Here is a 15,490-nt window from a genome sequence, read left to right on the forward strand (position 1 = left end):
TCACCCCTCTAATGAGGAGTCCCAAACAAAACACTATTTACTCTGGAGCCCAGCCCCTGCCATGAGCTTGGATTTATAGACCTCTTCAGTATCATTCCACCTGTTCCAAACTCCTCCTCTTCATCCCAGACCTGGGATTCCCCTCCCTTCTCTGACTCAGATGGTGGCACCACCACCTATCCAGTCTCACAAATCAGAAGCCGGAGGCATTCTGCACCCACTGCACTTCTCAAAGTTCAGTGAGTCTCTAAGTGCCTCCATGCTCTAAAAGATTTCTCCAAGCAGCCTCCTTCTCTATCCTTGTTGCCACTCTGGCCTGCCTCCCTCAACTAAGGACTTTAAACAGCCTCTGAATCTGCTAGCCTGTGGTCTATTCTTCCAATCCACCATACAGGGAGACCCAGAGGGATCTCCTAGGAAGGCAAGGGGGATTAGCTTGCGGCCCAGCATCCTCTGTCCCCTCTGCCCCAGGATAAAATCCAAGCTCCTAACCATGGCCCTCCTAGCCTCTCCGGATCTGGTGTTCCTCTAATCCACTTCCCACAGAGCAGTCAAAACAGGAACTAAAAGGCCACCTTTGACTTAACCGCCCCCTCTCTGGCTTCTGCTTTGGAGCCCTTGCTCCCACCCTCCTCCCTGCTTGGAATGCCATCCCCACCTCCTCCACACTGACAGTCACTTGGGTAACTCCTACTTCTCCTTTGAGATGCAGCACAAAGGTTGCCTTCCTGAGAGAACGTGCCAGACCTGGCCTATACTCCTTCTACCCTCCCCACCGATGTTACCATTGCTTCTAGAACTTTCTAGAACTTGCCTCTGTCCTGCATGTACCACCCCTCATTTTGCTCAGGAGTGTTGTTGTAAGCTGTGATCTTCCTAAGTGCTACTTTTTCTCTCCGGTGATTTCAGAACCTAGAATGGGACCCAGTACATAGAAGGTAATGAATAAATGTTGAGGAAATGGGTGAAGAGCCGAAGGAAATACTGATACGGGCGGTTGTCTCCAAACCCTCCCCATACACCCCAGAGCAGTAAAGGTGCTCAGTAAAGGTTCTATTTTCTGAATTAGTATAATTTAAGCTAAGGTCTGGGGTGGTTTGAGGTATGACGGAGGTAATTGGGGTCTGGATGCAGAAAACAGTCCAAAGCGAAGCTTGGGGTACACCGCAAAGAGGGAAAGAGGCTGATGAAGTGTCTTGAAAGGTGGGAAGGAACTAAGTCCCTAGTCCCCGCCCCTCAGCGCCCCAGGTCGGTGAGCGTCCGGCCAGGCTAGCCTGCCTCCAGCCTTACAAGCTCTGGCCCCTTTCGCCTCTCTGGGGTGACGAGACCCCCCGGCTCGTGCAATGTGCGCTGTGCTCTGGGAGGCGTGTGTGTCGCTTTAAAAGCTCCCTCCCGGCGCGCCGGGCCGGCCCCTTCCCTGTCAGCGCCGAGGCGAGCGGAGCCGAGCGAGCCCGGCGGCCTCTGAGGGAGCCAGCGCCCGCCCGGGCGGCCAGTCCGGCGGGGGGCGGCGGGGCGGGCCGGGGACGGCCGGGCGCGGCGCCGGCGCTCGGGAGCGGGCCCAGGCCCTCGGAGCCCGGTGGGGCAGGGCAGAGCGAGGCAGTGGAGAGAGGCCCAGCCCCGACCCGGCGCCTGTTTGTCCCACCTGCAGCGACCCGGCGCCCCGGGGCTGCGAGGCAGGAAGCCGAGAGGGAGCGGGCAGGAGGCAGCGGGAGCCCATTGGAGGCTGCGAGCCCAGTGCTCCCCGGTCCGGCCCGGCCCTCCGGGCGCCCCTCCCCTCATCCCCTCGCCTCGCCTCCTCTCGCCGCCTCTTGCCTCCTCTCTTCTCCGCCGGGCGCCGCTCCAGCCCGCGCCCGGGCCGCCGAACCCAGCCGGGCCAGGCCCCCAGCCTCGCGCGCTCTCTGCCGCGCCGAGGGAAGACGGAGTCCCAGCGGCAGACGCCGCCCTTTCCCGGGGACCCGGCGGATTCCGGACCTTTCGGATCGTGGCCTGAGCCCTGCGAGCGTTCTCGCTCCGGGAAGACCGCGGGGCTGGGCTGATCGGATCCTCGCGGCCGCCCAGGGCGACGCGGGTGCCGGAGCGCGGACATTGTGTGTCCAGGCTGAGCGCGTCCTGGGCGCCTGGTAGTGCGGCTCACTAAGGGCAGGGCAGACCACGGCGGAGCCCGGCCCTGGCCCATCTGGACTGGACAGAGTGCATCCCGGACAGTGCCGAGCCCGGGGAATGCCGGGCGTGGGCTGAGGGGATCCCGGCGCCCTCGCAGCCCTCCGACTTTGGCTCGCGCGCTCGGACCGGCCCGGCGTCGTCTCGGCCGCCCCGCGCCCGAGTCACCTGTGGCCTGGGAGCCCCGAGCCCGCCGGACCCTCGCTCTTTCCGGACCCGGAGCCTGACGGGTGCTGTGGGGGATTTTGCCTGCCCCCTTTCCTGGAGCGCCGAGGCCCCGCCCCCTCCCACCGCCCAGATGTCTCCGGCCGCGGCTCGGAGAACCTCCCTGAGGCCAAGGGCCGAAGGGTCCAGAGAGAGAAGTCCACCCTAGGGAGCCTTGGGGGCCCCCCAACCTCGTCTTGGGGCTTGGCCCCCGACGCTGCTTGGAGGGAAGGCCGGTGCCCCCACCCTTGGTGAGTGCTGGAGCTGGGCTTCTGAGGGAAGGCGGCGCTAGGGGAGGGAGGGTCCGCTGGGAACGAGGGCACCCTGGGGGCACTGGGAGGAGGATGGAGGACGGGAGAGGCCCTCTGGTGTACCAGCGGAGTCAGGCTTGACTGGGGGAGTGGGGGTTGGGGAAACCCAGGCCAGGGTGCCCTAAAGGAAGCTGAGGACTTATGCCTCTAAAGCAGGGGCTCCCCCACCCCATGCCAGAGAAGGGGTGTGCTGAAAAGCATTTGCTTCTACCACCCCTCCCCACAAAGAAAAAATAAATAAATCCCCAGCGAGAAGATGCAGACAGGGGAGAGGAAGGAGGAAGCAGCATTGCTGGCTGGTGCTGCAGCCTGGGAGGGCTGACGCCAGGCTCGCTCTCTCTGCAGGGGGCTGCCCTCTTCCAATCCAGCTCCCTTTCCAGAGCCGCCCACATCTGGAACCCCCTCCACATCTGGAAGACCCCAGCGGGCACTCATCCCTCTGCAGGTGTCAGTTGCATCCAGAGACCTCTGCCTTTGCAACTGCCTAGGAGTTGTGAGGGGATTGCTGCTGCCTTCCCCCATCCCAAGGGCATCCCTTACCCTTAGTCCCTGCAGAGTCATCCCCCTGCCTTGGTATCTAGGCTCAGGCAGAGAACCGCTCTGCACACCCACAGTCAAGTCCTGGAGGCCACTCCTGGGACCCAAGGCCCCTCCCCTTGCCCTCTTGTGCCCTCACCTTGACCCTCTCTGTTAGACTCTGTCTCCCTCTGGGTGTTCATTTCCCACCCAGAGGAAGAGCAGGCGGAGTGGCAGGGAGCAGGGACTGGGTGAGGGCTGCCCAGTACCAGGGTGGGCTGGGGGGCCGTTAAGATGTGGAGCTCTGCCCGACTGAGGGGGGCTCCTTCGAGGAAGACACAGTGTGTGCCCGACTGGGGGGAGTATGGGCAGGCCTGCGGCCACGTGGTGAAGGATGAACATTCGGGGCACCCCGGACCTCGGGCAGCCCAGTGACGACCCCAGCAGTGGTGGTGAGCGAGAGAGGATTCGACAGCGCATGAAGATGGTCATCGGGCAACTTGAAGGCATCCTGCGGGAGCTCAAGGAGGTGGCCAAGGAGCTGAGGGAGGTAAGCGAGGGATGTACAGGAGCCACACAGACCTTAGACCAGCCTTCCTGGGCTTGGCACCAAAACATGTATGTGTGTTTGAGTGTGCCAAGCCATGTGCACATGTATCACTCTGCTGGGGACCTCTTTTCTTCTCATTCTCCTTTCCTCAAATCTACTTTGCCAAAACTCTTACCATGCCCTAGAGCTGCAGAGATTGCTTGGGCAGCATGTCAGTGGACCCAGCCCCATGGTTAATATTTAGGGTCGCCAAAGTGGCCAGTAAAAACTAATTCCACCATAGATTCTTAGAGGGAGATATTCTTCTGGGACTTGAGCTGACTCTTGACTTTACCATCTACCTCATAGACTGAGCTGGTCATAGAGGCCCTGCTAGAGTGTGGATGACTCTACTTAGTCAGTTCCCACTGCTTGAGGCCCTGCTGAAAACATCACCTCAGAGATCACACAGATGTTCAGAGCACTTGATTGGGGAAAAATTAAACCAGCCATGCCCTCCCTGTCCTGGGGTAAGAATGGGCCTAGGCACTAGTGGACATCAGGGTTCCTTGTGTACAATGGCGGGGGCAAGGATCTCCTCTAAGGAGATGTGTTCCCCTGCCACGAGGGATGTTTTTGAATGGTTTTGCCAAGCCTGAAAAGTCACTGAGAAATGCTGGGAATGTGTATGTCCCTTTCTGTGGAGCTCGGTTTAATTACTGCTTCCCACATCGCTGGGGTAATGAGGTACACAAGTCGTCGGCCCTGCCCCCTGGGCTGTATTCAAGCCCAAAATGCATGACCAGCGTTCTGAGCCACTGGCCTGAATTTGCCTGCTGGGTGCCATTACACCAGCCAGGTGGGCTTTAGGCAAATTTCAACTCCTTGTAACCAGGGCCCCTACAGAGATAGCAGGGAGAGTGATTGAGCTGGAGTTATGGGCGCAGGGAGGAGAGGGGCTCTAGGAGGGCTGAGGAAGCGGAGTGATAATGGGTACCAATCCCAGACTGTCAACGTAGCATTCCAGTGTGGTCTGAGCCAAGGAACAGGAATTTTTTGGAAGAAACTATGTTCAGAGTTGGGGAGGGGGTGGGTTTGCAGAGATTCCTGGAACTACTATTGGGCTGGGCAGCCCCTCTGTCCAGGTTCAGCCTCATAGAGCCTGCCAGGAAATCCGGTCTCAGGAGGTAGGAATGACTGTTGCCTCAGGTAGACAGAGCAGGGGTTCTTCTGCCCATGGACTAAGCTGGCCATGGTGTGGGCTGAAAATCTTTGGTAGTACAATTAGAAAGTCAAAAACTAGAGGCCCCCCAAGCAGTCCCTTCTCCTCCAACCTTATGGGTCCAAAGGATTATAATAACTTTTCCTACCCTCTTTGGCTACTTTAATTCTATCAGGGCTATGGGACCTATTCAGAGTTTCAATCTTGGTCAGGAGCCTGGGACCCATGCCCCAGCAGGCCCATGCAGAAGGACCCAAGATTGACTCTAATCTTGGGTCTCAACCTTGATACAACTTGGCCTACTCCCAACTGAGCATCTTCCAGGTGCCTGCATCCCCTGTCTCTCTAGCATAGTCATCCAGATCTTGAAGGGATCTCGCAGGTAATCCAGACAAGCCCTGTACATTTACTGTTGAAGAAACTGAGGACCAGAGAGTGATAGGGGTTTGTTCAAGACCATGCAGCTATCGGGGGCAGAACTGAGTCTAGAATTCAAGTTCCTGATACCTATTCTGGGTCTTCAGCAGGTGGGTTACTGGGTGATCTCTTTGCATTTTGACAGGGGACTTCTTGTGCTTTGATGCTATGGCATTGGGATTTATTTGCAGAGTGTCTAGATGTTCCCCTTCCCTTGTCACACTCACCTACTCCCATGCCTCCCACACCAGAGCTTCCAGGCATGGACTATGCAGCCTAGAGGCCTAAGACAGGACAGAGGAAGATGAGTCCCCTCCCCCTATACACCCTGTAGGCCATGTGCCTCCACCCAAGACTTTGACAGGTTGCTATGGCAACCAGAGTCTACCCCGTATGCCACTGCCTGCCTGCTGCCAATGGCACCCATCTGTGGGGGTGGGGGGGCTCAAAGCTCCTTCATCCCCCCAGGCAGGGTCTGGACACGGAGTGATTGGCAGGGGAAAATAGGTGAGACTCAGGAAGGCCCAGGCAGAAGACATGCTATGCCTGTCCTCCTATGGGATGGAATGTCAAGAATGGGGTTACCAAGTGGGGGAACCAGGCTCTGGTTTGTAATTCATTCCTTGGAGCCTGTCATCTTGGCTCTTGGTCCTCCAAAGGGACTGTACAGCTGATCTTCCTGGCTCTCCACAGTATTTTTGTGTGGTATTTTTTCTTTGGGGATCTGGGCAGACCCAAGGTCAAGAAGGGACCAGGCGTTTGTTCCCTCATCACATCCCACTCCCTGGGTAGTATCTGCTCAGTCCCCACCAGCTCTGCTCTTATATCAGGAAGGCAGGGCACTTGGATATGGAAGCGAAACTCATACAAAGGACTCAGGGGAGCTGCACAGGATGCTTGATGGGGGAACAAGGCAGCAGAGAGGAAGATTCAGCTTGGTTCCCCTCTGCCAGCCTCCTCCTATCTGCAGGTCCTGGGCCCCTTGGCCCCCAGACACCCCTATCATGGCATACCCTTCTTATCCTCTTGAGTATACATCCTGAAATTCACTGTAGGATGAGAGATACCAAGGCACTTCTTCCCCAAGCTCCTGAGCCTCAGTTTGCTCACTTCTGAAATGGGGACAATGATGATTTGTACCTCATAGTGATATTGCAAGGATTCATTGGGGGCTTAGCATGTGGAAGAGGGGGGCCAACACTACTCACACTCCTAGAGGATTTGGAGTTCCCTAGCCTGTACCTCCCTCTCTCTCCCTAACCCCTGCTCTAGCTCTGCCACCAGCTCCCCTGGTAACAGGGAGCAAATTCAATCCCATGGGTGGGGAAAGTCATTTAAAAGACATAAGTGAGGTAAGAAATGCAAAAGTGCTTTGAAAGCTAAAATTGTACCACAGAGGGATATGACAGTCAAACATTAATTAGCCCTCACTTCTCCTACGTTCCCCAATACTCTAGGATACCAGGCCAGTCCCAGCAAGCTTTCTAAGCTCCTCAAAATTCCATGGATCCTAATTTAGAGATGTAGCGCAGCCCAGGGACTAGGAGCAGGGGTCATATACCAAGTGTCTTTGCTTCAGATGTGAGCTCCATCCTGTGTGAACTTGGGAAAGTTACTTTACCTTTCTGTGCTTCTGTGTTCCAAATTTTACACCACCCCCAACCCCTGTCCCAGGGTTGTTGTGAGAATTAAAAGAGATATTATACATAAAGTGCTTAGCCATCAATGGGCCCAAAGCCAGCTCCATATTTGTTATATTTTTGTTTTTGTTTTGGGGGTGCACAGGATAGAACCCAGGGCCTTGTGCGTGTTAGGCAAGTGCTCCACCAGGGAGGCACACCTGGCCCTCTGTTAGGTATTATTACTAATGATCCTAGCACTGACGTGCTCCTCATTTCCATGTATAACTTGGTTTTCTGGAGCCACACCAGCTTCTTAGCCAGGAGCAGGGTCACCGCCAGGTCCTGACCTCCTGGCCTGGGCCTGTTGGTGTTGCCTGCATTACCATTTTTTACCAGCAAGAAAAGGGGATAGAGACAGTGATAGGGTAAGAAGGGAGTCTCTAATAAGGTGGCATTGGAAGAGAAACAAAGGAAGTGGGGGAGAGGGTGGGGAGGTGAATGACTACCCATGGGAAGAACGTGGCATGCAGCAAGTGCTCTGGGCCAGATCTTGGCAGAGGTGCCCAGCATGTTCAAGATCATCAAGGAAGCCTGCAGCTAGAGCAGAATGAGCAGGGAAGAGAGCAGAAGCTAAGGTTACACGGGGTTTGAGGGGTGAACTCCAAGGCCTCTTGCTGAGCATGGTCTGGAATTTGGATTTGTCCTCAGTGAGAATCACATACTGTCTTCAAGAACTTCCTGTTGTGTTTCTGGGAGGGAACCTGCTTCCCTGCTGCTTCCTGTTGCCCACCAACCCAAACCTCCCAAGGGCAGGGTTCAGGATCCTTCTGTCCTTGGCCTGCCAGATACTGAGCACCCCTTGAGCAGGTACTTGGCTTCTTCCTCCCTGGGGGATCAAAGGGGATCCTTGTGCTGACCACCTGTATCCCCCATATCATCAGGAATTCTTGGGACAGACATAACTTAAAGGCGCAGTTGCCCACCTTGGCCCAAAGGTGAAGGGGTGAGCATAGTCTTTCCTCAGCCTGGGGTGGCAGTAGAGGGCTCTCCCACCTGATTTTCACAGAAAGCAGGCATAGTGGCAGCCTGTTTCCTGGTTGCCCCACTGTGCAGTCCTGGTTGGCAAGGAGCTGTGTATGAAGGTGGCAGGGAAAGCCAAGGGCCTTGCGAGCCTGAGATAAATAAATGTGGCCCAGCCAGGAAGCAGCTGAAGAAGGAGAGGCTGGGGACCACAGGGCCATGCCAAAGTGGGTCAGCCGCATCACCCACAGCTCAGCACGAATCGCGCGGATTTTTTATTATTTTTTTTTTCTTGCCTGCCTCTTCTCCCTTTTCCCTTTGCTTTCTCCTACTCGGACAGATTCACTGAAGCTCCCTGGCCAATTAGGCCAAATTGCAGGATGAGAGCCATGAATCACGGTCAGCTCACTCTGTCTCTCCCCAACTCCACAGCCCCCCAGGAAGATAATAAACAACGTAATCACAGAATTAAAAAATAATCAGTGGTCATAAATAATGCAGAGTCTCCAGTTATGTAACCAGCTGCCCGGGGAGCTGGAAGAGAGGGAAGGAGACAACAGCTTATCAGGGGAGGTGGGGGTGGGGTTTGCTGGGTCTGGTATTCCTGGGTCCTCAGTCCAGGCTGTAGGGCCTTAGGGAGCACAGAGGTGCCTTCCTTAAAGAGAGGGTTGAAACTGGACCAAGCAATACAGAGGTGCCTAAGACTGTGGAACTCCTCCTTAACAAAGAAGCCCCCAGCAGTTCTTATGAAGCCTTTAGTCACCAGTCTGTAGCTGTGTGGGCAAAACAAACCCATCCAGCCCTGCCTCTGGATCAACTGTATCATACCATGTATGCACAGAGTTATACCAGTGTCAAATAATGCCCTCAACTGCAAGGCTTCCTCATGGAAGTGTGAATAGCCTTAGGGAGTCGGAGAGGAGGGAGGGCCCAGAGGCAGATGTGAGATCAGTGGAGTGCCGGAGGGGTACTGAGAGGGCAGGCCTGGGAAGGTGGAGCCTGCTTGCTGGACAGGAAAGGGAACATTAGGGATTGTGTTTGGGAGGCTCAGGAGTTTGGGGAGCAGGGAAAGGCTGCAAGCAGAGGGGTGACGTGGTCCTATTGGGTGACCAGAAAATTCTCTGGATGCAATAGCACGGAGAAGGCTGTCGGTGGGAAAATTAGGTGGGTACAGTTGTTCAGGAGAGGGAAACTAAAGCTGTGACCAGAACAGAGGTTGGAGACACCCCTGGGACAGGGGCCTGGGCTATGCCTGGGGTCCCCAGTGAGTTCTATCACACCCTTCAGCCCTGTCCTTCCTCTCTAGTGCTTGCTCTTGGTCCCTCCTGAGTAGGTCATTCCTGGTCTTAAAATGCAAGGCCCTGAAGTCAGGAGTTGACTTCTGTTCTCAGTGCCACTCCTTCTAGTCTCTGGGCCTAAGTTTCCCATCAGCAAGCACAATGAGACAGGTGGACTCAACAGTGCCTCTCCAGCCTTGTGACTTTGAGGTTCTATGATTCTGTGATTTTTATGCTTCCACTTTTTTCTCTCCCCCTCTCTTTCCTTCTGTGTATATAATTATTTCCCTGTACTCCAAGACAAACCCAAATTACATGTAGGCAAAGTTATTATTAAATCACAGAGAGAAATCACAGATTTCAAGACATCTGAAGCAGAGAGACAGGTAGTGCAAGGCCTGCCCCATGCCTGCCCTCCCTGAGGCCCATGAGATGAAGCACCAGGGAAGGGCAGCAAGGTTTAGGGACTGATTCAGGTCCTTGCGTAGAAACCAGGTACCCTTGGGCACATGTCTTTCCTTTCTGATCCAAATTTATATCATTGATTAAGTGGATGTGACCTGTCCCACCTAATAGACTGGCCATATTTGCCTGCAAACCTCACAGCCATTTGGCTAATAGGACCTTCTGGTTCTATTCAGCCTAGAGAGAGACCTGCTTTAGGCAAAACTGGTACTACCCATGTCAAGGTGGTGAAAGGCCCACCATATTCCAGTGTTCTTCCCCAGGCTTGGAAATTTCCCTATTAGAGTGTCATTCCTTTGGTGAAGAACTGATTCCCATTCGCTTTTGGGCCTGGTGCCAGGGACCTGGACATGCACTCCTGCCCAGTGGTGCATAGCAGATATTGATAGGCTACATTTTTCTACATGCTTTCCCAAGAGCATTAGGTCATTAAGTCCTCACAGCAGCCCTATCAAGTAAGTACTACTAGAATTCTCCTTTGACAAAGAAACAGAGGCACAGAGAAGTTAAGTAACTTGGCCAGCATTACAGGTCGGGCTCCAGAGCTCAAGTTCTCTTTCTTTCTTTCTTTCTTTCTTTCTTTCTTTTTTCTTTCTTTCTTTCTTTCTTTCTTTCTTTTTTTCTTTTTTTTTTTTTGTACCAGGGATTGAACTCAAGGGCACTTGACCACTGAGCCACACCCCCAGCCCTATTTCGTATTTTATTTAGACACAGGGTCTCACTGAGTTGCTTAGCACCTCACTTTTGCTGAGGCTGGTTTTGAACTTACAATCCTCCAGCCTCAGCCTCACAAGCTGCTGGGATTACAGCCGCCTGGCCAGAGCACAGGTTCTTAAGTTTTTGGCTGTCCTAACTCTGCAGTTTAATCTGTTTAATCTTCATCAACCAAGCAAGGAGAGGAGTGTCATCCCTTTTTATAGGCCTGAGACCAAAGCTTGGAGGTGTATTATCATATCTGCTTAAGTTCCCACAGCCAAGAGGAGGCAGATTTAGGACTTGAACCCAGGTGCCTCTCTGCTTTTCCTCCATACCTCCAAAGTGGAACCCAAGAGGGGCACACTAAAAAAGGGAAGGGCCAAAGGGAAGGCCTTCTGAGCAGGTGGCCAGCTTCAGCTTCCTGGATGGGAAGAGCGTGTCTAGGCCTGAGGCCCGTTGGTGTCATCCTCACTGAGCATCAGGGAGCCTGGCTTCCTCTTAGTCTCTGTGAAGTCTGAGAGGTCACAGCCAAGTCATTGCACTCCAGATCCCTCCTGGCAGCACCACCCCCCACCCCTCAGGCTGCAGCAGCTTCTCAAGAGCCCTGGGGGTTGGGGGATGGGTAGAGCTGCCCAGCTTGTGTTTTCACCTGGAGTAAATCCCCAGTACCCAGACTAGTGGTCTTCAAAATATGTCCCTGAACCAGCAGCAGCAGCAGGGAGCATAATGATCTCATGGGTGGAGGTGACACTCAGGAATAGGAAGGGTAGGAAAGCCTGGCACATAGTAGGTGGTCAGAGGTGGGAGATGATGTCATTTATTCCCAAAGCTCCTTGAAGTCCTTCCACTGCCCTTCTCATTGTTCCTCCTGACACTCTGCCAGAGGTTGGCAGGGCTGGGAATCTCACACCCACTTGGTGGTGAATGAAGCTGACGTGCAGAGAGTTTATGTGACTTGCTCAAAGACACACAGCAATGTCTAAGCTAAGTCTGGTGTCCTGACTCCTCCAGCTTTTCTGCAGGCCTCAGCCACTCCTGGTCTGGGGCTGTGGTGAGTGGACCTTCCTAGGCAGTGACACCCAAAACAACTTAAACTCACCTCTACAAACACAGTCTCCTAGAATCCCAAAGGTAGAGGAATCTCGGAGATAAAACTAGTTCATCTCCTCTCTCTCTTTACAAATTGAGAAAGACCCAGAGAGGAAAAGGACCAACCAGGTCACCTGCCCCTGACCTCCAATTTTTGATGGAGCAGTCTTCCCACAGGCCCCAGCTACTTTTGACAGCATTTTTGCCCACTGCTTCTTTCACCTCAGCCACTCGCCACCCCACCCCTTGCCAAGCATCTAGCACATTTCTTGCAGCAGTAGTCTTCAATATGTGTTTGTTGAATTAAGGGCCTAGTTAATTAATTAATTGACTGCTGTGACTCCAGGTAAAGAGCACCAACTGGCATTGGGCCCTGGATTCTCGTCCAGATGACTTGCTGTGTCTCTTTATCTCTGACCCTGGGTCCCTCTGCTTTGTTTTATTGTTTAGCTATTTTGTGTTTGGACTGAATCTTCTCTCTCCTTTCTTGTGTTCTGTCCTCTCCCTAGGTCTCTGACTGGACCTTTCTCTTTCCCTCACAGTCTTCCACCCTGATTGATGTGCTGAAAGAGGCCCAGGCAAGGGGATGTCCTAAGGCAGGGCCACCTACATGGAGGCTCAGGGCTTCACTTTATGCAGGGCAGGGCAGGATGTGCAGTGACCTCCACAACCGAACTGCCTCCTGAGTGCATTTAACAAGCAGCTCTGGGCCCAAGATGGATGGTTTCTTTATTGCTTACCAAATAATGCTCACTTTATTCCTTTTCCCAACAAGCCAGGATGGATCTCTGCTCATTGATGAACAGGAAAGGCAAGGAGGGAGGAAGCTCTGGGGGCAACTAACTCAGCCACTGCCACACACCTCTGTTCTTATCTGGAAGGGCTGGTGGGTAGCCAAGACAAAGTCCCTGACCAGCAGCAGGAACTGTCCAGGATGCTTTAAGAAGCCTGAACAGGGTCCTTCTCATGGCCACCCTCTATCATTTCCTCTCTGAGGATGGATGGGCCTCTGAATAGGCTTGCTGGACTCTCTCAACCCTCTTAAATGGCCCCCCCTCAAATCAAATGAGGATCAAACCCTGAATGGAACAGCTCCCCAGAAGCAGCTTTGTTTGGGACAGGAATGTGTAAATGGATGGATTGCAGGGCTGGAAAGCAGTCTCCCCTTCCCCCCAAGGGACTGAAGACTTGTAAACTGACCTTTGGGAATGGCCGGAACAAATTCTGTATATCCCAGTCCAATTCTGGCCGTTTGGGACCTCAACAGGACACATAAACCTATGACTTCAAGTCCAGTCTTTTCCTTTAGGGTTACCAGCCAGGGAGTCTAGCAGGGCAGGGCAGAAGTACACTCATATCCAGGTGGTACTAGGCCCCCACCTGGCGCCTCTCATCTCCTCTCCCCTTCCCTGGCTAGGTGGTGAGCCAGATTGACAAGCTAACCTCTGACTTCGACTTTGAACTGGAGCCAGACGACTGGACCACGGCCACTGTGAGCAGCACCTCTAGTAGCGACAAGGCGGGCATGGGTGGCCCCTTTGACCTGGGCCATCTGGACTTCATGACAGCTGATATCCTCTCGGACAGCTGGGAGTTCTGCTCCTTTCTGGACGTCTCCACACCCTCAGATTCTGTGGACGGCCCTGAGTCAACGCGGCCAGGGGCTGGCCCTGACTACCGGCTCATGAATGGAGGCATGCCCATCCCCAATGGGCCACGAGTGGAGACCCCCGACTCCTCCAGTGAGGAGGCTTTCAGTGCTGGCCCTACTAAGGGCCAGCTGCCCCAACGGACTCCAGGGACACGAGAGAGGGTACGGTTCAGTGACAAAGTGCTTTACCACGCTCTGTGCTGCGATGATGAGGAGGGGGACGGTGAGGAGGAGGCAGAGGAGGAGGAGGTGGGCCTGCCCCCTGAGCTGCCCCATACGGAGACCCATGTGACCCCCCTCAAGCCCTCCCCAGCCCCCCACAAGACAAGGCGCTCTCCACTGACTGGCCGTCACTCAGGGCCCACGTTGGCCCCAGAACAGACCCGAAGGGTCACAAGGAACAGCAGCACCCAGACAGTGTCAGACAAGAGCACGCAGACAGTGCTGCCCTACACGGCCACCAGACAGAAAGCCAGGGGGAAAAACTAGGGGCTGGGGAAGCGGGTGGGGGGGGGGTTGGCACATAGAGCTATAAATATATATATATATATATATATATATTTAAACAAACACAGTCATAATAAAATTTAAAAATGCTAAGGATCCGGCCCCGCAGGCCCCAAAGCTTTTACAGAGCTCATCTTAGACACAGATGCCCACTTACCTCCTCAGTCCCAGGAAGCATGGTCAGAGCCCACCCTCCTTCCCTTCTCATTGCAGGGCCCCTGAGGACGTATCTAAAAGTATGTGAGTGAGATGGGGGTGGTCTAACCTGGCAGGCGGTAAGCACAGTGGTACTAGGTGGCTGCTGGCTGGGCCATGTCTTGGAGGAGACCCATCTGCAGAAGGCAGGCTCTAAGAGAGTAGTGTCTGATGGCCGAGAGACTGCAGGACTCAGGGCCCAAGGGTGGCATCGCTCCCACTGGGCCCTGGATCACTTGCACCCCCATCTTTCTACTCCAAGGCCTCTCTTTCTCAAAGGGAAAGCTACCTGGATTGATACAACCCCACTCTACCCCCTTGCATCTTATGGTTTCCCAGGACATAGAGGAAGGGAAAATTGCTCCCAAGGGGCTAGGAAGCTGGGCTTCCACAGAAGTTGCAGGACTAGACTGGGCTGGGCAGGGCAGGGGCTTGTGGAGGACCTGGATCATTCTGATCCTTTCAGTTCCCATTTTCAGCTCCTCTGAGGATTAGAGCCTCAGAGCAGAGCCTCTGGCTTGTCCCTGGGCAGAACTGAGTTGTGTATGAGTAACAGGCAGCAGTCATGACAAGGCTATGAACCGGCGCTACAGACCAGCCCCCAGCCACCTTTGCCAGGCAGCCAGCTGGGAGGGGAGTGCAATGGTCCTCCTCGGCCCCTGCTTCTCCACACCCAACTCCCACGCCCACATTAACAAGTCTTGAGCAGAGACAAGGGAAAAGCCAAGAGGCATCAGGGCTTCACTCAGGGCATGACCTGCTAACAGGGACAGCATCTGAATATCCTTGGGATGATAATCACTATCATTGCTCACATTTATTGGGCAGGTCTCTGTGTTACTACTATGCCAAATACATTTTATAGCATTATCTCATTTAATCTTCACAATAACCCAACAAGATAGCTATTATTCCCATTTTTTCAACTGAGCATACTGAGGTTCAGAGAAGTTAAGTAACTGGCCTTAGGTTATAGAACCTATGCCATCCTACCCCAGTGAGCAAGTGGTTTCCAAACTGTTCATGACTCTGCTACCTAGCAGCTGTGTAACCTTGGGCAAGTTCATTTGCCTCTCTGAGCCTTTCTACCTCATCTGCCAAGTGGGTCTGATAGTCTTCATCTACCTCAGTGGCTGCTATGGGGCTCCAGCAAGATGGTAAATGTGAAAACACTTGATAAACTATAGGCACTGGATGGAGTGAGGTCAGTGTGACCCCCCATCCCACATTTCAGTGATATCCTGGGCAGAGGAGTCATGAGTGGGTGGAGAAAAGAAGCTGTTCCCTTCCAATCAGAGGCCATCGCTCAGTCACAAGCACCACATTGCTTTGTCCCTCAAAGCAGCTGTCAGTCAGGAGATGGTCACCACCTGATTTACTGCTCCTCACCAAGAGCAGAGAGGTGGGGTCAATGGCACAGCAAGGACCTGGCTCCTGGAAGCCTCCCTGCTGCATATTTCAATTAAGGTGGTTAGAGAGCACTCCAGGGCCTTTCCAGAAGGGACCCCATGTGAGGGCTAAGGAGGGTCTGACTAGCAGGCTCAGCAGCACCCCTGCCCCTGCCTGGAGGGGTGCTACCAGCCCAGGCCACGGAGAACCAGCAAGATTG

General features: G+C 54.1%; 1 protein-coding gene across 1 annotated transcript; it reads left to right on the plus strand.

Annotated features, from left to right (window-relative positions):
- Window positions 1-1,423: 1,423 nt before the first annotated feature.
- INSYN1 (inhibitory synaptic factor 1) lies at window positions 1,424-13,780 on the plus strand. Its single transcript, XM_081291047.1, has 3 exons — window positions 1,424-2,615; window positions 3,021-3,741; window positions 12,946-13,780. The coding sequence occupies exons 2-3, from the start codon at window positions 3,586-3,588 to the stop codon at window positions 13,666-13,668; spliced, it is 879 nt and encodes a 292-aa protein (XP_081147173.1). The 5' UTR covers window positions 1,424-2,615; window positions 3,021-3,585; the 3' UTR covers window positions 13,669-13,780.
- The last annotated feature ends 1,710 nt before the right edge of the window (window positions 13,781-15,490 follow it).

The sequence above is a fragment of the Spermophilus citellus genome (genome assembly GCF_964194105.1).
Source record: "Spermophilus citellus genome assembly, chromosome: 4".
Classification (NCBI taxonomy): Eukaryota; Metazoa; Chordata; class Mammalia; order Rodentia; family Sciuridae; genus Spermophilus; species Spermophilus citellus.